Source organism: Equus przewalskii, chromosome 17 (genome assembly GCF_037783145.1).
Source record: "Equus przewalskii isolate Varuska chromosome 17, EquPr2, whole genome shotgun sequence".
Taxonomy (NCBI): Eukaryota; Metazoa; Chordata; class Mammalia; order Perissodactyla; family Equidae; genus Equus; species Equus przewalskii.
In genome coordinates, this window is record NC_091847.1 from 25,609,704 (window position 1) to 25,634,061 (window position 24,358).

Genomic DNA, 24,358 nt, shown 5'->3' on the forward strand with positions numbered 1-24,358 from the left:
TATTAGTTCTCTTTTGGTATTAGTTTGGATAAATAACATTCACTTAGAACACTATCCCTTTTTATATAGGTTTTAAAACTGATTTTAGCAATCTATCTCTCATGATGCTTTTCCTTTTCTGTATTTTGTGATTACCCCTTCCCATAATGTTTTATTTTTCATGGCTACACTGTCTTGTGCGTTCTCAATTGATTGATATCCTCTTCCTCTCCCAAACTGATTTTTAACTTAAGCATCAATGTAACTTATTTTATGTTTTCTAACAATTAATTCCAACTTTTGTCTTTATTAACTGCATATGACTGCTTTATTTCAGTTTATTTTCTTATTCTTTGTAACATTATGGATTTATTTTCTTTAACATTTTAACTTTTTTGTTCATCTGAAATTTAAAGCTATGAAATTTTCTCTATGCACTATTCTAGCAACATCTATAATGTTTTCATTATCATTCTGTTAAGGAAAGTCTACCAATTTAGTTTGATCATAAAAGTAATTTGAGATAAACTTTATTTTAATTTACCAGGTAATTGAGTCTCTTCGTTTGTGTGTTTCTTATTAATTGCTAGTTTTATTGGACTGCAATCAGAAAATATAGTCAGCAATATATCCACTTTAAAAATATTAAGGTTTTTGTGTAGTTAGTTCTGGTCAATATTTTATGAGCACTTATAAAGAAGCTATAATCTGCATTTCAGGGCAAAGCATTAAACATTTATCAATTAAATTTACCTTCTTAATTGATATTTTTGTCCACTTGATCTGTCATAAACTCAGAGGTTAGTAAAATGTTTCAACCACAGGATATTTCTCTCTCTCCTTGTAGCTTCTGTAATGTCTGCTTTATGAATGTTACTGCTCTGTTACGTGATGTCTAGAAATTTTATCTTTACTGTAAATTATTTTAATTCATTGGCATTATAAATCATACTTCTTCAAATCATTTAATTCTTTTCGGTCTGCTGATATAAAGATTACATCCACACTTGCTTTATTTTTGCATTTTCCATTTTTACCTGTGTTCATCCTTTTATTCTGTTTCTTTCTGAATCACTCATTTTAACTGATTCTCTTTGATTTGTGGTATAACCTGATAATTTAGTCTTTCAATACATGAATTAACCCATTGACTTTTGTTGCTCTGACAGCTATGGCTGGTCTTAATTCAGTGTCATTTAATGCTCTATTTTCTGTTCCTAGAGCTTTTAAAGTCTTTCGACATGAGATTTGTTTTGCTTTTTTGGCCATTTTTTTTCGGTTAATAGTTATTCTAATATTTAAGAAGATTTTAATTTAAAATTTTTTCTTCTTTCTTTTATTGGTTCCCTTCCATGAGCAATCGTAGATGTAGCAGATTTTCTCCTCCTTTTCTGCCTAACCTCCCATCACCCGGTGATTTAGTGAGTTTTCACTTTCTTGGTGTTTACTTTGCATTCTTAGATCTGATTATACTTCTATTACTTAATTCATCAGGTTTAAATTACAGATGATCAGTAAAATTAGTTTACTTCCCCTTTTGCAGGTTGTTCATTTTTACACTGTCATAACATTTTCTTTCATTTTATTCTGTCACTTTAATACCCATATTTGTTTAATCTTTGTCCTATAATTAAATACATTCAATATCCACCACATATTTTTTTGTCATAATTTCCTCAGTCATTTCATGCTAACTTTAAGTTTACCCTCAGGAAGATTTTCATGAAGAATTCATGGGAAAAATATTAGCCAAATTCTTACTTGCACCAATAACCTTTATAGTTTGGTTTACCTAAACGTAATATTCGTGCGTTATGTTTTCTTTCTTTTTCTTCGAGTATTACATAAGTATTTTTATATGTTCTGCCACTGAACAGTTGCATATAATAAATTTGAAACCAATCTTATGTTTTTTCGTTTATCCTGTCTTCACCTTTGTGCCACAATTTTTTTCTTCATCCTTAAAGTCCAATAATTTTAATAAATTATAAATGAAATTTGCCACTCTGGGTTAATTCCCCCAACTTGCTCAGATAATGTTGCATTTTTTCAATATGTAGATTCAAATCAATTTTTATTTAATCAAAGTTGTCTTGAATTATAACTTTTTAAAAATTCTTCCTTTTTTGCTTTTCTTCTTTGGTAACTCACTTTGGTTATGATAGAACTTCTTTGTATGCTTATTATATTTATCATTTTCTCTCTACATTATTTTAAATCTTTCTGTTTTCTCTTTCTTTCTGTTTATTTTTTCCTCACAGCCACGCTCCGCCCCTTGCTGTCTTTCTGTAGTTTCCCGACTTCCTGGCATTCCTTCCAATTCTTCTTTATTTCTTTCATGTGTTTTATTTCTATTTTCTAATTCTTTCTTGATTTCTACGAGCTCATTTTCATCCTCCTACTGTCAAGCTGTATCAGTCCCATTTCGGTATTTCTACTTGGTATTTTTTCATCATATGGACTATTGTTTCATTAAGTTTCTATTTATTTATTTATTCACTTATTTTCATTTTCATCAGATTTCTGGAAACCTTTTCCGGTGCTTGTTTCTTTTGCTATTTTTACATTGTTCACGTAGAATCTTTGTGGCAGTGCAATACCCCATTCTTCTTTCATTGTTCATCACTGAACGAGCTGAATTTTTCTAGGTCAGCAATACCTGCATGGAGCTTAGGGGAGAGGACTGGGTGGCCTTTCAGGTTTCTCATGCTTCTCACTCTTAGGGCTCCTCTCGATTCTTCTTATGGTTCTGCCTCCTCCTTTTCTTCGTAAGGTCTAATACAGCAGCCATTCTGAAAATGATCCTGCTCACCCCTGTTCTTTACCTGTGGTTGTATCAAGGGTATCGCTTTTGAAATTCAAATTGGAAAACCTTGCCTTCACTTCAGAAAGTATATTTTTACCGGAATTTCCTTAGATATTATACCTCATGGGCTTTCACCACTCTGCCCTGATTCTTTTCTCTACTTCCTCGTATGCAGCTTCAGCCTATGTTAGCATCTCAGGCAGAAAACAGGAGTGAAGGGAGAGCTGTTTGATAGATTTTGAGAAAGAATGATTTGAAATGAGAGAAGAAATGTTAGAAACAAGGTTTGAAAGGTATATATGCTATGAGTTTTTTGAAATGGCTGATATGCTATACACTTTTCCCTTTAAAAAAGGGAAGCCATAGAATATTTTTAAGTGGTAGGGTAAAAAGATTAATCATTTTACATAATTAACCAGATTCTGCTGACTACTTCTACGTAAAAATATACATATGAAAAATGTACAAAATAAGCTAGTTCTTTTTCCTTTCTTTTATTTTAAACTAACTTTTAAGTTAAGAAAAATCTGAACTAACGAATATGGGTTATAGTTATAATTAGAACTTTTCTCTGATGCAAGAACAACACACGCTCAGGGGCCGGCCTGGTGGCGTCGTGGTTAAGCTCTCGTGCTCTCCTTCAGTGGCCAGGGATTCAAAGGTTCAGACCCCGGGCGCAGAGCCAGCACCACTCATCAAGCCATGTTGGGCATCATCCCACATAAAATAGAGAAAGATTGGCAACAGATGTTAGCTTAGGTCTGATCCTCCTCACACGCACACACACATATACACAAACTAGAAAAATAAAAGCTTTTTAGAAAATCCTGGAAAATGTAGATGTGAATAAAACAGAAATTAAAAATTTTAGCATCTTGGTCAGAGTTACATATAAATGTATACATTATATTTATTTTTCTAAAATTGGAATAATACTCTAAATATTGTTGTCTCCACTTTATTCTTTTGAATATATATTATTTTAAATAGGATTTTTTATAATGGCTACAGAGTATTCTGTCATATGAAAGCAGTATAATTTATTTTATTAATTCTCTTTTACAAGATATTTAGGTTGCTTTGACACTGTGAATAGTATTGTGCTAATTGTCTTAGCACATACATCTTAGAGTACTCTAAATAGTGTAATCCAAATGGTCCTTTGGATAAATTGGAAACATTTTTTACCAATCTTCCTCTTTTTACTTAAGGATGATTGTCACTGGGTTAACCTCTGTGACAGTCTTCCTCTGTTTTGTATGTGGGATGCCACCACAGCATGGTTTGATGGGTAGTGTGCAGGTCTACACCTGAAATCCAAACCTGTGAACCCCGGGCCACCAAATTGGAGTGCATGAACTTAACCATGATGTCACCAGGCCGGTCCCTTGTCTGTCTTTTTAATACAGAATTTTAAATGTTTATGAATCTATTGATATGTTCCTGAATATTTTCTTTTGTTTATATAATTAGAAAGAAATTTCTCTTTTGAAAACCAACTAAGTATCTGAATATATTGTCTTCATCTTTGCATTTTTTGAAATGTCACAATTACTTATTAAATTCTCATATAATCTAGGGCTGTTATTATATTTTCTGTCATTCTGTCTACTTCTTTTACTAGTACTCTGGTCATTCATTTAATGAACTTTATAATATGCTATATAATATATAGCATACTCACCTGTATAATCTTCTATATCAAAATTTATTATTCTAAATCATATATTGTATATAAACTTAAAAACATTTTACCAAGTTCCAAAAAAAGTGCCTTGGAATTTTTTATTTTGGCAACATTAAAACTAAAAGATTTTTTAGGGAGAATTGATTATCAGAAATATTGTGTCACTTTTTCTCAAATTTTATATTTTTGTTGAACTACTTTGTAATTTTTTTCATGTAATATGCACACACACATCATGTATGATTTTTCCTATATTTTTGTATTTTATGTGTGGCCAATTAACATTCTTATTAAAATATGAAAGTAACCAATTTCTTTAGGGAATTATTCAAAAATTTGCAACAATTATATAGGTCGCTTTTGTACCATTTCTCTTTAGGAGATTGATTGCAAAAAACATATTATTGTATTAATTGCTTTTCCTTTTTGAGCTTTTATCATTGTTTTAAAATCTAAGAAAAACAATATTTTCGTTCATTTTATTTTAAATAAAATGTGGTTATATGGAGCTCTTTGGATGATTTAACTTCATAAAAATAATATATCTAGTAATATGAATACATTGATTTTATCCTCATTCTTGATAAGGTTATAAATTTTAATAACCTTATGATATCTTGTAGCATTTATACTTTACACATTTGATAAATCATATCACAAATTGTTTTAATATGCAGACCCCAGAGTCCTACGTTAATTGTGGCTATTTTTGTAGACCAAAATATCTAATGTTGTTATTTATATTTCAGGTTAGTGGGATGGTTTGGCCACGAACTCAGCACCAGATTTAAGATGGATAACAGTAAGTGCATTCAATTTTACTTCACAAGTCATTTTATTTTAACTTTATTTCAATTTTCATCTGTCTTTGTATGATACGTAATATACATGCCTCATGGAGAGTGCACTTTGAAAATGCCACTGAGAATTCTTAAAATAAGAAATGACATTTCCAGAGTGTAAGACTAAGTGTTTGTAGATTTTAGCATGATTTTGAATCTACCCCTTTGTAGGGAGATACGAGAAAGTGAGAGCTAATATGCAAGGTTCAGATCTCATCAATATGGAGCACCCAACGCGTCAGGCAGTGAGGATAGGAAGAAAGTTTTGGCTTGGAGTCAGACCCAGGGAGACTTAGATGTCAATCCCACTTTGCTGCTTAATAATTTTGTGATGCTGCTCACATTATATCATCTTGGGACTTTTTCCTTCTTATATATATAATATAAATAATAATATCTATGTCAGGATTTTGTTTGAGGATAAGACAAGTTCAAAGCTGTAAATCAAGTAGCACGTAGGAGTGCTATTTTATAAATTTCCTTTTTGTCTCTCTCTTTACCCAAATTTTCCTCCTTTTGTGACTTTTGCCATGTATCAAACCGTAACAGTTACACCCCAGTGGTTAGAAATGAAAGTACAGGGAGCATAGGGGGATCCCAAACTGCCCTACTTCTTTCTCCTGAGTGACTATATTCTTCAGTCACATGGGATTCAGAAAGCTTCCTAAACGTTTTGACAGTTCAACTTCAGTGTGATCCTTTAGATTGCTCCGAATCTGAGATATTATTTTAAATATATTCCCATTTGCAGCAACCAAGATGCCAAGGATCAAGATGGCTTCTTCCGGTCAAATAATGAAACCTGTTTTTTATCTTGGCGGCTGAAATAATCAGCTCTGCTCTTATGCCAGTTACTTCAGTTCCTTCTGATGGGTCTTATTATCTGTAAAGGAGGGAACTGGGATAGATCAGGTTGGGAAGGTTTTTCTTGTGAAGGGCCAGACAGGAGATATATTAAACTATGAGAGCTATACTGTCTCTGAGGCAAATGCTCGACTCGGCCATTGTAGTGGCAGAGCAGTGACAGACACACATACGTGGAGGAGTGTGACTATGTTCTAATCAAACTTTGTTTACACAGTTTGCCTAACTCTGGATTAGGTGACTCTCTAAAGACTCAGAGTATTCTAGCATTCTTTTAGTCAGTCTTAGTTTTAGTTTGATCTCTAACTAGCAATCTTAACGCTATTGGATTTAAATTGCTGCTATTTAATCTAATTAATTCTAATTAGAGTAATAACCTCTATTAATTTACCTTTTTAATACATCATACTTAGGCAGATCAGTTTTTAAAAGGCCTTTTTCCCCTCCTAAGAGAGGTCACTTGACCTAATAATCCTAGTGCTAAAAGTCATCTTCATAGGTCATTTCATTCATGTTTCTGCCTTTGGTGACATTACAATTATAAGCCATTCAAATATTGTTTTCCTCTCATTGGCATGGTCTCATAATAGAAAAGCAAAGATGGGGCAGAATAAGGATTGCTGCCTTGGCATCGGGAGGGCGTAGATGGGGCCCAGAAAAGCTTCAAGAAGAGGCGTTTTTACCTCGTTTCTAAGAGCTGTGGTGTTTGGTAGGCTGCAAAGGAGGTGGGAGCAGGGGAGACAGAAACTGCAGGCAAAGGGGAAAGGTGCCAGGATTTTAGGTCCAAAAAGTTTCTCTTAAATATCTCAGAAATTTTAGGAATAAACATTTTTAAGTCTTATTTTTTCTTCCTACTACTTTACTGTCATTAAAAAAAAAATCTATGAAGGACACTTTTTAAGGTATTTTCTATAAGAATGACATGATATTAATTTTTCAGAACTGCAGTTAATCCCTGGGGTCAATGGATTCCGAATTTCCAATCCTCCCATTTTGCTGGTCTGTTCCTTACACGCTAGTTTAGAGGTAAGAGATCTATGCTCCAACTTTCCCATACCTTTACCTTTTTCTTTACCTGATTGTGACATGTTGTAGTACTATCTTTCTCTGCTATACAGCAAGATTATAAGTGTGCACGTGCATGACCAGTGGGCAAAGGGCAGTGTTCTCCTTTAGGTCAGTGACCCTGGGCAAACTGTCACTTTTTAATTTATTTCTCCAGCCCCTACCACAGTGCATGGCACATTGTGGGCCCTTAAGAAATGTTGAATGGAAGTGGCCTGGGGAGATGTATTTTTAGTTCCACTTAGAATTTGTGTGAACTTGAAGAAGTTATTTAATCTTCTGTTGGTCTCTCTATATACAAAAAGAAGGATACAATATTTAATTCTTGATTAATTCACTCATTCAGCATTTGTTTATTAAGAAAGTACTATGTGCCAGACCTTGTGATTACTCGGAACTCTGTTGCTTCTAGTTAGTTCTGTGAGTCAATGAACTAACAAAATGCCATGTGACAAAACTATAGCAAACCTTACTTTAAGGGGGAAAAAAACAAACTATGAATAGTCAGAGTAAACCAAAGATTGAGCAACATTTTCTCATGAGGTAGGATGGGTTTTTTTTAACTAGAGTTACTACGCCTTTATATCCGTGTATAATCTCTACTGTTACTGGCTCAATATTTTTCTTCATAGTTCATTCATATTTTTACTTAAAGTTAATCTCACCCTAAATAATAAGATCCAAGTAATCAATTTATTTTTCTAGATATGTATATCTATCTATCTGTTTATTTCTATATATCTAGGTACTTATCTATATCTATCTATCTAACTAAGTATTTGGATAGTAATTTCAGGTTGAGACTAAATTTATTTAAATATATAGTTAATAACTATATACAATTTAATAATATTAATAAAATATATTTTATATACCTACATTTAAATGAAATATATTTTAAGTAAATATACATATATAGCTCTAATAGCGATTTTAAATATATAGCTATTCAAATAAAAGTTTGCTTTTTTTTTAAAGCCTCTTCGAATAATCTAGTTTATAATATTTTAGGAAATTCTGTTGTGGAGTATTCCATTATGAGTGACTGAATAAAAACTTCCAAAATCTCTTCTAAACCTAATATTCTAGGATTCTGTGAACACTTGTAGCAGTTTCTCATTTTGGCCACTGGACGGCAGCGTCAAGTTCACTGTTTGTATACAAATTCGCCACCAATGGCAATCAACTCACTTCATTCCATTCCAATTTAAAGAACACCTACTCAGTTTGACCACTAGATGGAGCTTGTGCTGTTTTCACTTTTGGCGGATCTCTCTTTTTTTTTTTTTGTTTTTTTTGGTTTTTTTAAAGTTGAAACAGACCCAGTGATAAGATTTTTCAGGCAGTGATACATTTCTTTGAAAGTTTTTCTTTTTGCTGGGGGTGGGGGAAGAATCTGCTTAGCAATTCAGATAATGATATTTGAATTGTTTTTGTAATATCCATTCAGAGACACACTTCTGTTAAACATTAAAACAAAAGAAAGTTTTGCTTACTCTGCAAGTTTAAACCAGGGAGAAGGTGAGTTTCAACATGAAAGAAAGGCACCAAGGCATACCTCCGAAAGAACTAGTACTGAAAGTTATTTCCTCTGTGGTTCCTTATCTTTGCAAATGACTTCTCAGCCATATCAGAGATTTTCTCTCAGACTCTCTCACCTTGCAGTGTGCCCTACAGAGGGCTGCCTGTTCTTCCAGCGTTCAGCCCTGCTGCCATGGGAAGAGTCAGATTCTTATTTTCCCTCCCACGAGGTTCGTACCACACTGTATTATAGTCACCTAGACAAGGTTTTTATTCTCAGCTGGAATCTGAAGTCTGATTTATCTTTTCGTTTGATATCTAAACTTAAACCTAGCAAAGGACCCTGAAAGCCACGAGAAGAGGGGTATACACTTGTCTGGAGCTTCTTATCACTTGTGTATTTCTCTAGAGTCCCTTGGAAATACCTTACTTATGTCATTCACTGTTGAGGCTGTGTTCTAAGTAACTTTAGGTTAATCAAATCTTATATTGAAGAAAGTGTTTTCCAAAATTCTTCCTCCACATTATAATTTTCAAAATTCTGAAATTGCAAAATAATTCATTTCATTGTTTCCCATTCTCTCACTGTTAAAATCTTCTACTTTCTAGATGTTTCTGAGTTTGCCATGTGAACAAACATCAGTGAGTTAAACATGTTGGTACTTACCCTCTTTGTTTAAAAGTTATTGCATATAAGAGATAGGTCATTGAAGTTTGAATAATTGAAAGAAAGAAATACATGAATCAAACTACCTTTCTCTGTCGTCTCTACTTCCCTTTTGAAAAATTTTCTATATAGTCAAATACCAACTGGAGGAAAGATTCTATACTTACGAATCAATGTACATGGTTATGAACTCAGATTTGCAATACGAGTTTTTTAAAAAGATTAATATGGTTTGTTTACAATTACATGTGCATTGGATTGATGCCATTCAGAATAACACCTTATAATCAGTTTCAAACTGTCTTTTCTTTATACTGTTGCCTTTAATCACTTACACAATAATTTTTAAAATATTGTGGATCAAGGGAAAGAACACTAGGGTAGGAACCAGGAGGCAAATACTCCATCCCTCATGGGGACACTGAGTGTGACCTTAAATGAGTGACAACTACTCTTGAATTTACTTGCCTCAATTTTTAAATGAAGATATTGGGACCAGATTACTTCAGAGGTCCTCTCAATTTTCCAAGTACTAACTTGAAATTAAACAATACTTACACTGTGTTTTGAAAGTCCTATTTGTAGGTGGCAATCAGTAGACAATTTTTAGACCCATTCAGTACAAGAATAATCATCTTCAAAATACAAAATTAGAGCATTCAATTAAAGTACACAGCAAGTCAGAAGAAATGTACAAAGTGTTTCCTTAGGAAGTTATTAGGGAGACAATGCTTTGCTCTCGTTTTACTCAGTAAGAAAAAAAACAGGTCATTGAATCTTTGCCAAAAGTTCTGTTGTAAACTGAATATTTTCAAACTATACTTTTCATATTTCTAATTTTGAGAAATTGTCCTTTTTCAGTACAGAATGCATAGGAATAATAAGAAACAAAAAAGAGGATACTTATTCTAGTTCCCTGTCAACTCCTATTAGCTCCTCAATTTTTTTTTTGGTGAGGAAGATTGTCCCTGAGCTAGCTTCTGTGCCAATCTTCCTCTATTTTATGTGGGATACCGCCACAGCGTGGCTTGATGAGTGATGCTAGGTCTGTGCCCAGGATCTACACCTGCAAACTCTGCACCCCCGAAGTAGAATGCATGAACTTAACCACTACACCACCAGGCTGGCCCCTCAATATTTTTATGTGAGGCTTCAGAAGAGACTTCACACTCTGTGAGAAGAATGTAAGAGTATCTCAGAATTCAGCTGCCCTTACTGTGGTTATAATGTGGAAAATAGCTTTATATTTAAAAGTTATTTTATTATTAACAAAGAGTAACAGTATGTTACAATTGAGATATTGGCATTAAAAAAAAATTGGTTTCTAGTTATGAAAAGAAATCCGCAAGAGCAAAACCTTCTTTAAAACAAAATTATAAACTTAAGTAATATTCCCCAAAGTCTTACCAACGTATGAATACAAATGAAATATCGTTAAAAGTACTACTTCACACATTGCTCCTATCTGCATCTTCTGGGGCCCTTAACAAAATCAGAACATTTCCCAGAATTATTTACTAATGAAATTTTCCTTGAATTATTATTGATCCCTAAAGAGAAGCCTGAAAAGCTTTCCTCTCCTATTCTTCTATTCCGAACCTGACAGTCAAACCCCTCGCTGGTGGGCTGCATCTTGCCTGTCCTGCTCCTGCCCTGGGTGAGAATGTGGGCTCTTGGACTGGGCTCTCTTGAGTCATCATTGTGTCAGATCCACTTACATTTTGTTTTACACCAGGAAAGGAAAAAATGGCTTCTACCCAACTCCAGGATACGGGGGTTTCCTGAGGCCTCCAGCAGTACTGTGGGCACTGCCGATCTCAGACGCTGTCTGAAACAGAGACATCAGCTTCAACCTGCTGCTGAGCCTCCTTCCAGGCTGCAGACATAGTCTGTGAGGTCTGCTTGGGGAGAAAGACAGATGCTCTTCTGTCCTCTGTTTCTCCTCTCTTCTTTAGAAGCTATTACCTTCAATGCAATGCCCATCCTCTCCTTTAGCCAAATCCACAGCCTCCATGCAAATGCAGGTCAAGAAAATCTATGACCGAATGGTGTGAGCCCCATTAGTATGCCTACCCACACATGCCACAGGCAGATACAGAAATAACTATTTTCGTAGACTTCACAAAGTCTAGCTATCACTAAATGACCCCATCTTTGCTTTGTGGCATAACACGACACAGAAAAGGGACATTTAGAGGCATGTCAGTGCATCATGTTCTGTTTGCAGTTCATTCAATTCTTATACGTAGGATATATTTTTAAACTCTACTTGACCTTAAGAGATAAGCTAGCAAACATATCTGTTCTGACCTCTAATGTTCCAGCACCAGTTATTGTGTGCCCTTGTCACTCATCTTACTATAAGACACCTCAGGCAGCAAATAGCACCAGTGTTGGAGTTTAACAGGGAAAAAAAATGATGAAAGAAGAAAGAAAGCCCAATGCTTCAGTACTAATAAATGTATTACCTAACATTTTTTGCTTCCTTATCCTATAAAACTTAGCAATATTTTTTAACTGTTTGTTTTGTTACTATTAAACTAGAAGAGATGAATTGGCAAGGCAATTATAAATAGTATTAGTAACACTGCCTTCCACATATGCAGCATGTTTAGCTTTTTTCTACTGTTTTGTGGATCAAACAAACTTTACATTGGAATAGAAGAAAGCCTTCTTGATTATGGATGGTATATGATAGTTTTGAGGAAATGTTTGAATTTTATGATATTTAAGTACATTTATTAAAGTATGTTTTATCTATACTAATTATGCTAAACTAATTTAAAATAACTCTGAAGGAACGTTTTTGTTGCTGTCAGTGCCATCAAGTGAATTCCAACTCCTAGTAAACCTGTATATAGCAGAGTGGAACCCTGCCCGGTCTTTTTGCGCCATCCTCTTACCTTCTGGCGCTGTATCAGACAATGCTCCAGTGCTATTTATAAGGTTTTCATGGCCAGTGTTTTTGGAAGTGGGTGCCAGGTCCTTCTTCCTAGTCTGTCTTAGTCAGGAAGCTCCACTGAAACCTGTCCACCATGGGTGACCCTGCTGGTATTTGAAATCCCAGTGGCATAGCTTTCAGCATCACAGCAACACACAGTCACCGCAGTGTGACAATCAACAGATGGGTGGTGTGATTCCTGAACAGGAGATGAACCTGGGCTGTGGCGATGATAGCACCTAATCTCAACCACTAGACCACCAGGGCTGGCTAAAGAAACACTATATTAACTTACTTTTTTCTTCTTTTGCAAGTATTGTTTATTGACATTTGTATAGTTTTTCTGTCATGGAAACTCTGCATTCAGTTTTTCATGGCAAAGCATTTAAAAGAGGACATGTTTTTACAAAAAGATGATCTAAAATGGGTTGTTCGTTGCAAAGGTCAAAAGTAGGCATTTCCTCTTTTATGTGTGACTTACAGTTAATTTTTGCTTCTTTGTAAATCAGCAAGACACTGTTGATCTGATTGTTTCTCATTCTGAAGATCTTTAGGCAAGCAACTATGAAAGCATTGAGGAGAAAATCTATTTTGCTAACTGGTTATCTGGAATATATGATCAAGCACTACTATAGCAAAGACAAAGCAGACACCAGGAAACCTATCGTGAGCATCATTACTCCATCCCGTATAGAGGAGCGCGGCTGCCAGCTAACACTAACATTTTCTGCTCCAATGACATATGTATTCCAAAACCTAGAAAAGAGAGGAGTGGTTGTAAGTATCCCTCTTGCTTCGCTACCAGGTTTGTCGGTGGCTTGCATAGTTGGCGTAAACTTTGGGTTCTGTGGTTTATTCACTGCTGCATGTTATTTCACATCGATCAGTCAGGGAGGGTAAATTAACTGCCACCTGAGTACTCAGTACTATGCTAATTTAAGGACCTAGAGATGTGTCATTTGTGATAAAACACAAGAAAACACAAATTTTGGATATAAGATACAGTGTTATGTGATTTATTCGTTCTTTTCTTTACAGTTTGAACAGAAAGAATGGTTTCATCATAATCAATTAGGACATGTTTTCACTAGTTTTTACTAGTGAAAGCCCCAATATATATTTATTGAGTAGGTAAAATCAATATAGTGGAGGGGGAAAAAGAAGGCAGTTTTATTTAGTTGTTTGATTGAACTAAGTCAAAAAAGATCTGCAGACATATCTCAGGAACGTTAACATTGTATGGAATAAATTTCTTTAGCTGCTAGCCCTAAGTAGTCTTCTTAGTCTCTTGAAGAGAACTAATAAGTGCCAATGGAATAATTTCAGGAAAAAATGGTAACAATGTCTCTATTTCCAGTGATTATGTAATTTAGGAACTGCTTCATTCGTGCAGTCCTCCAAAACTGTAGGAGTAGTCACCCCAGATTCCAGAGACACAAATCAGAATGTCAGCATTTCAAATTAAGATCTACTGTTTCCAAGCTGTGTGCTCCTGGGAAAATTGGTGGACAGCTATTGGCTTGAGATTTCTCAGCTGTATTTTGGGTGCAAAACTATTGAGCTCAAAAAGTTGTTATGGGAGTTAAATGGACCAGCGTATGTAAACTATTTGCTATGTTGCTGAACCTACAGTGGGTATTTCTTAAAGATAGTCACGGGCATCTTCAGGCTAGGCCAAATTATCTGGCCTGTTTTCTATTTCATGACATTTTGGCATTGCCAGGGGTGTAGACGACTCCTTACCTGCAAGATTAGGGATTAGAGAACTAAATATAAGGATAATTGACTAAAACTCTCCAGATCACTGTGAGGTTCTCATTCACTTAAATATGTCCGAGATTCCAGTCTCTCCAGGGTCTCCCCACAAATAGATGTGTATGTGATCTACTGAATGTTTAAAGGAGATGACTGCTGAGTGGACTTCAGGAAAGGACATTGGATATTCATGTAACAATCCATTAATATTTAACTTACTCTTAAGAAGAGAGTTTCAAATAATATAGAAACATTATGTTTTACTCAAAGTGATACAAATTTGCTTATCTATTAAGTTTTAGAAAAATCCCATGACAGCTTTATGTAAGTTTATCTTGAATGTAAATTTTTATTATGTGAATAATGCTAACATTATCGTGGCTTCATTTTTTGCCCCCACAGTGTGACAAGCGGGAACCAGATGGCATCCGAGTAGCTCCAGTTCCTCTCTACAATTCCTTCCATGATGTCTACAAATTTATCAATCTGCTCATTTCTGTACTTGACTCTGCAGAAACGAAAGAGTAGCTGTGTTTTCTAGAACAGCTTAAGTAAATAATACTGAAAGTTGCTGTGGCTATTTTATTATTATTCAAATTTTAATTATTGAAAGCATTCAAAATGACTTCACATAACTGGCAATGAATTGTATATTTTACAGAAAAATCTATTATAATTTTTTAAGCATCTGTGGCCCTGAGGAGTCCACATAGCTGCCCAATTTCTCGCTGTTTAGTGGATTAAAGTCTTCTTTGGTCCCAGTATTATGTACACAGTCTTGGTAGCTGTCACGTTTCACACTCAGTGAAATGTTGTTGTTGGTTTAACTTATAATTTGACTGATAACTTCATAATATGTGGAAATTTTGTATTGATTTGGGGAATATTACTTTAGCTTTAATTTACTGAAGTTTCTTATCAGCACTATAGTTGAACAGTTTGGTATATGTATGATTTTACCATGTTCATCCAATTCCAATCTAAGGAACAGGAATACATTTTCTAGGGAAGTGGCTTTCAAATATTTTTGGCCACAATCCACACTAAGAAATATATTTAATATCGGTGACCAGTATTTATTTCATCAATTCTAATACACAATTTTTTATCATATTTTAGCATCTGTGAAAGAAGAAATATCTTTCAATTTTCAATCAACAGCTCCTTACCATTGCCATTGGCCATTTTTTCACGTTACTATCTCTGACATTAGCATGGTGCTCACAGTAAATAGATAGCATCTTAGATCCAATTTTTAAAAAAAAGGTGTATGTAGCTAAAACAAAAGTTTCATAAAGTATTTGCCTGTGCTCTGATATTTATTATTCTATTTTATCTCACTACAACAAATCTTGGTTGAAACTCGTTAAATTGATTTTTCCACTCACTCTTGGGTCCTAATCCATTTTTCAAGAATACCTTTTATTTAATGTTATCATAATCTCTTGGTTTTTTTAATGGGAGTTTTCACTGATAAGACTTTAAAATAGTGAAATAAATCACCCCAAGATACTTGCAATTGAAGATTAAAATTAGGAAATTAGTACTTCATCTCTCAACCTCTGTCCCAAATCTATGACCTTTCTTATCTGCTAAGAAGCCTACAGTTAGGCTCAGCGTGTTGAACTTCCTTAGTTTCAGCTGTTGATGTCAAAATCACTATTCATGAATTTGCAAAATATTCTGTTTTTGTACATAAGCAGCAAGGAAGAGTGACTACGTCATAATTATTGCCTCTGATGAAACCAATTTGAATGAAGTAAACTTCGACAACCACTTTGGATGGTGGAGTTAAATAAAAAGATGCAGAACTTCAACACCAACACCAGTAACTACTGATATTTATCAAGTACTTGCCATGACCATGTATTGTGCTACTCTATTTATATGTTAGCTCACTTAACTGAGTGTTTGCATAATTGCTATAGCAAAACTTCCCACTCCAACTTTTGACAAAACTCATCTTCATAGATGGAAAAGTTCTCAAAACCTTAACACTTGACTATACAGGACTACATGTAGAAGGAATCGAATTTTTTTTCCCCTTTTGATGAGGAGGATTGGCCCTGACCTAACATCTGTTGCCAACCTTCCTGTATTGTTTTATGTGGGATGCTGCCACAGTGTGGCTTGACAAGCAGTGCTAGGTCTGCACCCAGGATCCCAACCCAAAACTCCAGGCCACCAAGGTGGACTACGTGACCTCAACCACTACGCCACCAGGCCAGCCCCAGCAGGAAGCATTTTTGAACCTCACAATGGTAAACAAAACAGACGTGGTTTCAGCTCTCATGGAACATGCAGTTTAGGGCAAGAAACAGATACTTAACGTAGAAACACCCAAGTAAATATATAATTAGAAACAATGACTTCTATGAAAGACAAACAGATTATCCTATGAAAGAAAAATCTCAGGAGTCATAATTAGATGGTAGAGTTAGGGAAGGTGTATGAAGATTCTTATAAGTTTAAATTATAAAATATTTCATGCTAATCACATTAAAATTACATCAAATTATATATACAAACCATTCAAAGCATGATCAGCACTGTGACCTTGTCACCCAGGTTAAGAAACAGAGCATTAGAAGCTCCCTTTCTCCCAGCTTGCATGCCCCTGTCTCCCCAAATCTAGAGATAATCACCAAAGCATATTTTGTGCTAATCATTCCCTTATTTCTTTAAAGTTCTACACCTGTGTATGTACCCATAAGAGCGTATTAGCTAATTATGCCTGTATGTGAACTTTATATAAATGTGATAATGCAGTATATATTTTTCTGCTTCTTTTGCTCAGCATCGTATTTTTTGAGAATCATCCATTTGTTGCATATAGCTTTTCATTTATTTTCATTGCTGCTTAGTGTTCTATTATATAATTGGAGTTATTCACTCTGCTAGTGAACATTTAAGTTCTTCCAAATATTTTTAATACTGCAACAATGCTGCTATTGATAATCTTAGTACACAAGTTCCAAAGTTAGTCTAGGACATAGAACTGTAAAAATGCTGGGTCAGGGGGCACACACACGTGTTCAACGTTACTATGTAATATCAAACTCTTTTCAAAAGTGGTTGTACCAGTTTCCACTCCATCCAGTAGGAAATGAGAATTCCCTGGCTCCAAATCCTTGCCAATAGTAACTACTGATTGTCTCTGTCATGTATGTGTGTTAAAATAACCAGAGGGATTATTAAAATAACAGAGAATAAGTGTAAAGCCTCCACACAAGTAAAAGGAAAAAAACCAGAATGAGGACACACACATGCACACGCGCGCGCGCACACACACACACACACACTGCAGATTATGCTTCTGAAACCAACCTTAATCTGTGGGTTAAGCCAAGATTAGAATTTTATCTGCCTCTTATATGCTTGCCCAGCATTTTCCGTTTCCATGGTCTCCTTTATTCCCTCCTTCACAGGTTTTTCCTGGTGAGCATTCCTTCAATAAAACATCATTATCCAAATCTCTGTCTTAAGCTCTGTTTCTATGGGACTCAATCTAAGAGAGTATTTCCTTTATCTAGTCTTAATAATCATAAGTATTTTGTGTTCTATATCTAATACCTGATGAATTTACAGCTCTGCTTCTGTTGGTTTTCACATACAATGTCTTGTTTCCTTGTGTATGTTTAATTGTTAACTTGAACTGCTCATTTATCTTGACCCTTTTGGAATCCTTTGACAACTGAGTTAAAGTGTGTTTTTCCAAAGACATTCTTGTTTGCTTTTGCCAGTTGGCCAGGGTCTCTTCTGACAAGAACATTTAAAATTATTGTTTTCAGATGAATATTTTGTATTTCAGATGAGTTCACGTTTTCACATGAAGAGCATGAAACTGATAATGTGAATCTATGCGAGGGCCAATTTATAGTTACCAATTTTCAGAAGACTTTAATTTTTCTTGTTGACCCTGTCTGTATTCTTTGGTTGTCAGCATTATGTAGGGCTCTCCTGTCAGCTTATTTATCTTGGCCAGTCCTAGGCTTGATCCATGTCCCATTCAGTTATCAACACTGAAGTTCAATGGCCAGGATTTGGCAGAAAATCTTAGAATGAAAGTCGTGCTTTGATCCCAAGTGTACTTTGATCCTTGCTTCCTTCCCAGGTTCCTGCTTTTATTTTGGAGTTCTGAGAATTTCTTACTTTTGGGCCATGTCATTTTAAAAGGCTTTTTGTTGTTGTTGTTTTTAATTGTTTTCTGGTATCTAATCCCCCACAACATGCTAAACTGCCAGGAAATGTTTTATGACTGAAAACAAAAAATATTGTGTAGTTACAGGTTTCGTAAGTAGAATATGTGAAAAATGAAATATGCTTTCTCAATAACTCATGTACATTCATATAAATAACAGTTCTTTTCCAGTGATGCCCTTGGGAGCTATTGTAATACATAGGGCTGTTTGTTTAACACTAAGTTATACTTACTATACAAAACTGAACAGAGAAAAGCCTGGGTGTGAGTCAATAACTTAATTGCAAATTAAAGAAATGAATTTTTCTACAGCTATTTTCTACTCAATAACTTACTACTTACTCTTGAGTGCGAAACTATATGGGTTTACATTTAAATTGTGTTATGTCTTTGTTTCATAAACTGAAGTTGCTAGAATATTGATTTTTAAGTAAACGGATTTTTGCATGACCTTAGGAAAGAAACTGGCAAACACCCTGGAAGCATCACATCATAAAGCATACATGGAAATCAGTAGATTAGGGCACCCTGTTACTCAGATGATGGAGTTGATGCTTGTGTGGGCCATTAGCATCTACATTATGTTTTTGGGAAAGATACCTGATATGTTCCCTGCCCTCTAGTAATATTATTATTATTATTATTTTGAGGAAGATTAGCCCTGAGCTAACATCTGCCGCCAATCCTCCTCTTTTTGCTGAGGAAGACTGGCCCTTAGCTAACATCCATGCCCATCTTCCTCTACTTTATATGTGGGATGTCTGCCACAGCATGGCTTACCAAGCAGTGCTATATAGTCCACACCCAGGATCTCACCCAGCAAACCCCAGGCTGCCAAAGCAGAATGCATGAATTTAACTGCTGTGCCACTGGGCCAGCCCCTAGTAATATTATTTTTAATCTCAGCAAGATGTAGTCTCAAAGAACGAAATAATAAAGAGGATCATTATGACCTAATGGATTTAAACATTTCTGACGCATCTTTGTTTTATTGCAATTAGTATTTTTGTGAACACTCTAGTTTTCCAATTTTTTACTCTTTAAGGTGGCTCCTGAGTCTTTTTGACATTACCTCAACTGTTTTTTGATAGCTTAATTGCTTTAGTTTTGACGAGATGTAGGCTTACCTTGTAATATACATCAAATTTGACGTCAGTGATTTCTCTGAGAATATTCAGTTCCTTTTCGAAGAAAACGGTATTTAGAAACCATAATCTTAACAGTAAGAGTGCTCATTATAATTGGGTTGATCATCGTTTCCAGCACTTTCAGTTAACAGAGTTAGGAAATACAGGTTTTTAAAGAAAAATTATGTCTTTACTTCATATTCATATTTTAAATTTAATTTAGGATAACAGGATGTTTTAATTGAACTTAATTGATTTTATATTTATATCTCATGCTGAAAATTTTGGTTCTAGTAGTATTAATTACTGGTTTTATCAGATATGATATATACTACCATTATCATATGTATATATATATAGTTTTAGAATTAATAATATGAAAGCTATTATGAACAATCTGATTAGAACAGCTTAAGATTATTTTGAAGATTTTTTTTCCTAGTCCTTAGAATACATCTCACCAGGAATAGAAAGTCAAATTACTGTGCTTTAAAGCCACTTGTAGTAACTTTTCTCTGTATGGTTACACCACCAAATTACATACATGCTTAGGTTTGGCACTTTGGAAATATTTTTCAATATTTACAAATATCTTTTTAAATTTTAAAATTCATTTCAGAATTGTGTAAGACAGATAATTTCAACTTCAAATCTTCAAAGCAAGATATACTCGAAAAGTCTAGATTCTGCTCCTACCTCTTCACCATCATCCCTCCCACTATCTATGCATATATTTTTCATGTTTTGGTTTATTTTTCTGTTAATATATATATATAAAGTAATAGAAGAAATGTCTATATATAAAATATAAAATATAGGTAAATATATATATGTGTGTGGTGTGTGTGTGTATGTATATATACACACACACACATTTCTCTCCTTTCTTAGATATAAGAAATAGAATAGCATATTATAAATACTTTCTTCCACTATAGAAAAACATTTCTTTATAGAAAATTACAGTTAATCCTTAAGGAAAGAATAATAACTAGAAAATAGTTGTTTTCAACTCAACTGAATAATTGATTCAGGAAAAGATCAAACTTCAAAGAAAGGTTGATGAGAAGCTACATAGTGAGAGCATCTGATTGTTGCCCTCTAAACTCTGATCAGCACTAGTTCCACTAAAGCTGGAACAACCTGTCTACATCCCTGATGTGATGAAATATGAGGTAGACAACATTTCTTATGTGGAATAATCAGGAAATAATAAATCTGAATTCAATCAAGCTTTTAGGCTATTTTCCAGTCTATAAAACCATGAGGAATAGAGAAATAAGTTAAATGACCCTCAAAAGAAGCAAATACAGGGCATTCTACGTGGTAGCTCATCGAGTTTCTTCAACAAGTCAATGGTGTGAATAAAATAGGGAACACGTGAGGGAGAAGGGACCATCCTGAATTTTTATGAGACTGAAGAGACATAACAAGCAAATGTAACATATGGACTTAGTTTGGATCTTGATTCAAAGACCAAATATAAAAATATATACATTGAAAACATTTGAATGACAAGGATTTTTATTCAGTTTTTTAGCTGTGATAACTGTACTATAGATATAAGCAGATATTTTTACTTCTAGATATATATACCAAGTACATAGGAATGAAACGATATGAAGTCTGGAATTTGCTTTAAAATTCATCTGCCAAAAAAAAAAAAAAACATGATGACAGACAAGTTACCACAAACCGTGGCTTAAAACAACAGACATTTATTAACTCACAATTCTGTAGGTTAGAAATTCAACATGTATCTCATTAGACCAAACTCAAGGTTGTGGCAGGGTACATTCCTTTCTGAAGGTTCTAGAAGAAAATCCATTTCCTTGCCTTTTGCAGCTTCTAGAGGCTGCCCATATTCTCTGGCTCTGGTCCCCTTCCTCCTTCTTCAAAGCTTGCAATGTTGCAGCTCTCTGGTCATTCTCTCATAGTGACAGATTCCTCTGACTCTACTCTTATGACTCCCTCTCCTCTTTTAAGGGCCTTTGTGATTACATTGGAATCAATTAGGTAATCCTGGAGTATCTCCCTCTCTTACAGCCAATAGATTAGCGACCTTATTCCATCTGCTATCATAATTCCCCTCTCCCGTATACTGTAAAATACTCAGGTGTCTGAAGCTTAGGATGTGGACATCTTTGGAGCCTATTATTCTTCCTACCATCGGAAGAAAGGATGAGTGGAAGGAAGGAAAGAAGGAAGATAGGAAAGAAGAAAAGAAGGAAGGAAGAAGAAAAAAGTATGACAAAATCTTGATAAGCTTTAAAACCAAGTGATAATATTTGGGATTCTCTGTACTTTTGTTAATGCTTGAAAATTAAGAAAAAAACAATAAATGATATCTTAGACAAGAATCCAGGATACTTGCCTCAAAAGCCATAATTTCAATCACATCATGTGTGCGATCTTTCCCACCACATATCCTCATGAAGGAAACATCCCTTCTGCCTCTACATGTCTAAAAATTGTGTTTATAATTTCCTTATGATGGATTTTGAAAGGAATATTATATTTGTGTATGTATCTTTTTTCCCTACCTTAATGTAACTTGCTTAGTGACGTGGTTAATATTTTGTTTTTCTTTGTATGCCCCTCAGTTCTTACCTCTGTGCTGAATATATAGTTAGCCCATTATAAGCAGATAGTTAATGAGAAATGTGCAATTCTAACACATCATGCATGTTGTTCACATTTATCTTGAGGCCACTCCTGTGACCTTTGTCTCCAAAGAGCAGCTGATAAAGGATCCTTTACTGTTGAATTTGTTCAGACCTGAGCTCATTAGAATATGTCAGAAACATATAAAATATTTAGAACAGGGCTGGCCCCTTGGCATAGCGGTTAAGTTCACACCATCTGCTTTGGTGGCCCAGGGTTCACCAATTCAGATCCCAGGAGCAGACCTATGCACCACTTATTAAGCTATGCTGCGGCAGGCGTCCCACATATAAAATAGAGGAAGACGGGCACAGATGTTAGCTCAGGGCCAATCTTCCTCAAAAAAAATTTTTTTAGAGTACCCAGCTTAGATAGATACCCGTTTTCCATAGGTAGAAACTCAATTTTTATCCTTTCATCCAATTTGGAGGTAGTTCTAAATTTCTCAGAATCAAGGTCATCTAACATACTGGTTATGTGTTTACCATCTCATTGCAGCTTCTTTTCCTTAAAAGGACATCAAAGACCCTCTCCCAGGGCCCTACCTAGGACCAAAGTTGAGACTGACTTAACTGTCCTAAGTCAGATGAGAATAATGCTTTAAAGTATGGCTTCTCATGAATGACAAGCTAACTAGCATTGGATTCCTGGGCCCCAGTTGAAATTTCGATTGCATATACTCGCAATATTATTTTAGGTGAAAAGAACTTCATTTTTGTGCCAATATTTACTAAACAGAGGTCTTAATTTTCTCTTTCCAAGTATGTAGGAGCTTCACTTCATGCAGCTCTCCATGCATTCTATTGTGTTAAAACAGCAAGCTTGTCAAGAATGGAGACATTGCAATGATATATGCCGAGTCTGTGGGAGACATTTTCTCTATGGGTTAAAGTAAGTAGTTGGATCAAAGTCAGGACATAGATGCTACAGCTGGTCTGGGAAAAAATGGCAATTAAGAGGAAAAAAAAGAACAGAAAGAGAGAATCACAGACAGTCTTTTTTTAGAAGGCAACAACAGAACCAGACTGTTTGAAACGGGTAACTGACTCCAAATGTCACATTTTTCACTGAATTCTAAATAATATTGCCTTTTTATAACTGTTACTTGATTGTATTGATGGCCATATGAACTTATAGCAAACTTATTACATATATTTTTATATGTTATATTTGTTATCTTTTCCTTTCTTATGTTTATTCTCTCAACAATACTTAAGAGAATTGAAGAAAAACACGTTAAAGGTTAGTGAATACTTCCGTTGAATGGCTTTCAGTCGAGTCAAAGCTGGTATGTGCATTATGATGGATCCATGCACTTCTGTGCAGTTCAGCATCCGGTACCTGTGTCTTTACCTACCCATTAGAAAATTTCATCTTCTTCAAAGATTTAAATCTATTCTTGAGTCAGAGAAAGTAAACACAGAATAAGAAAACAATGTTTTACAGTACTTTTTCTGGGAAAGTTGTATAACTTACAATCATTTTAGGGGAGCAAAATTACAGTATTCTAATCTGTATTTCCAGGTGATACTAGTCATCTATCTCACAAAAAATGATAGTAAATGCATAAAAGTGGCATAAACATAGAAATATCCCCCGAAATGAGAAGGGCAAGAGTGTACGAAAGATGTCAACACACTTTCAAAGCTAGAAAGTAAAGGAAACTCACTGAGCAGGATAAAGAAAGCTGAAATATAATTGCCTGCGTGAGAGGGGAGGATACCAAACAGTAGTAATCTGATTCAGGTCAAAGACTCTTTGAAATATTTAGGAATTGGAGGTACCAGTTATTTCTGAAGGCCAGCATGCATGGTGGGATGGGCAACAGGTCGTTGAAAGTCTGTAAAATTAATAATTGGACCCCAAATCCCTTCTTCCAGCTGTGCAAATGGAATATTGCATCTTCCCCATTCACACAAAGGCAAGAGTTTACTTTCTGGAGAGGATAAACTAGTGTAGTTCTAGGCTTAGGGACACGAGGATAACATAAGAGATAGATGAGCAATTTGACTGAAAATAGATTGATTTAGCAAAATTTTGCATTCTAAATGGTGAAAGCCCTAACTCCCTTCTCCCACTTGGCTCCCAAGAAATTTTGTGTGCACTGAGGCTCACATCCACCTCCCCTCCAGCCTGCCTCAGGAATATGATTATAAGTTTCTCTCTGGGAAAACAATCCAGTCCAATTGATAAAAGCTACAATCCTTACATGGGTCTCTTTGTGGTTTAGTGCTGTGCA

General features: G+C 34.9%; 1 protein-coding gene across 3 annotated transcripts in view; it reads left to right on the top strand.

Annotated features, from left to right (window-relative positions):
• KYNU (kynureninase) overlaps positions 1–17,846 on the top strand; it is a 112,869-nt gene extending 95,023 nt beyond the window's left edge. For all 3 annotated transcript variants that reach the window (XM_008529944.2, XM_070581267.1, XM_070581266.1), the window contains 4 exons: positions 5,222–5,274; positions 7,119–7,204; positions 12,919–13,149; positions 14,530–17,846. In XM_008529944.2, the coding sequence (XP_008528166.2) occupies positions 5,222–5,274; positions 7,119–7,204; positions 12,919–13,149; positions 14,530–14,655 (496 nt within the window). In that variant the 3' untranslated portion in view covers positions 14,656–17,846. The remainder of the gene's footprint in view (positions 1–5,221; positions 5,275–7,118; positions 7,205–12,918; positions 13,150–14,529) is intronic.
• The last annotated feature ends 6,512 nt before the right edge of the window (positions 17,847–24,358 follow it).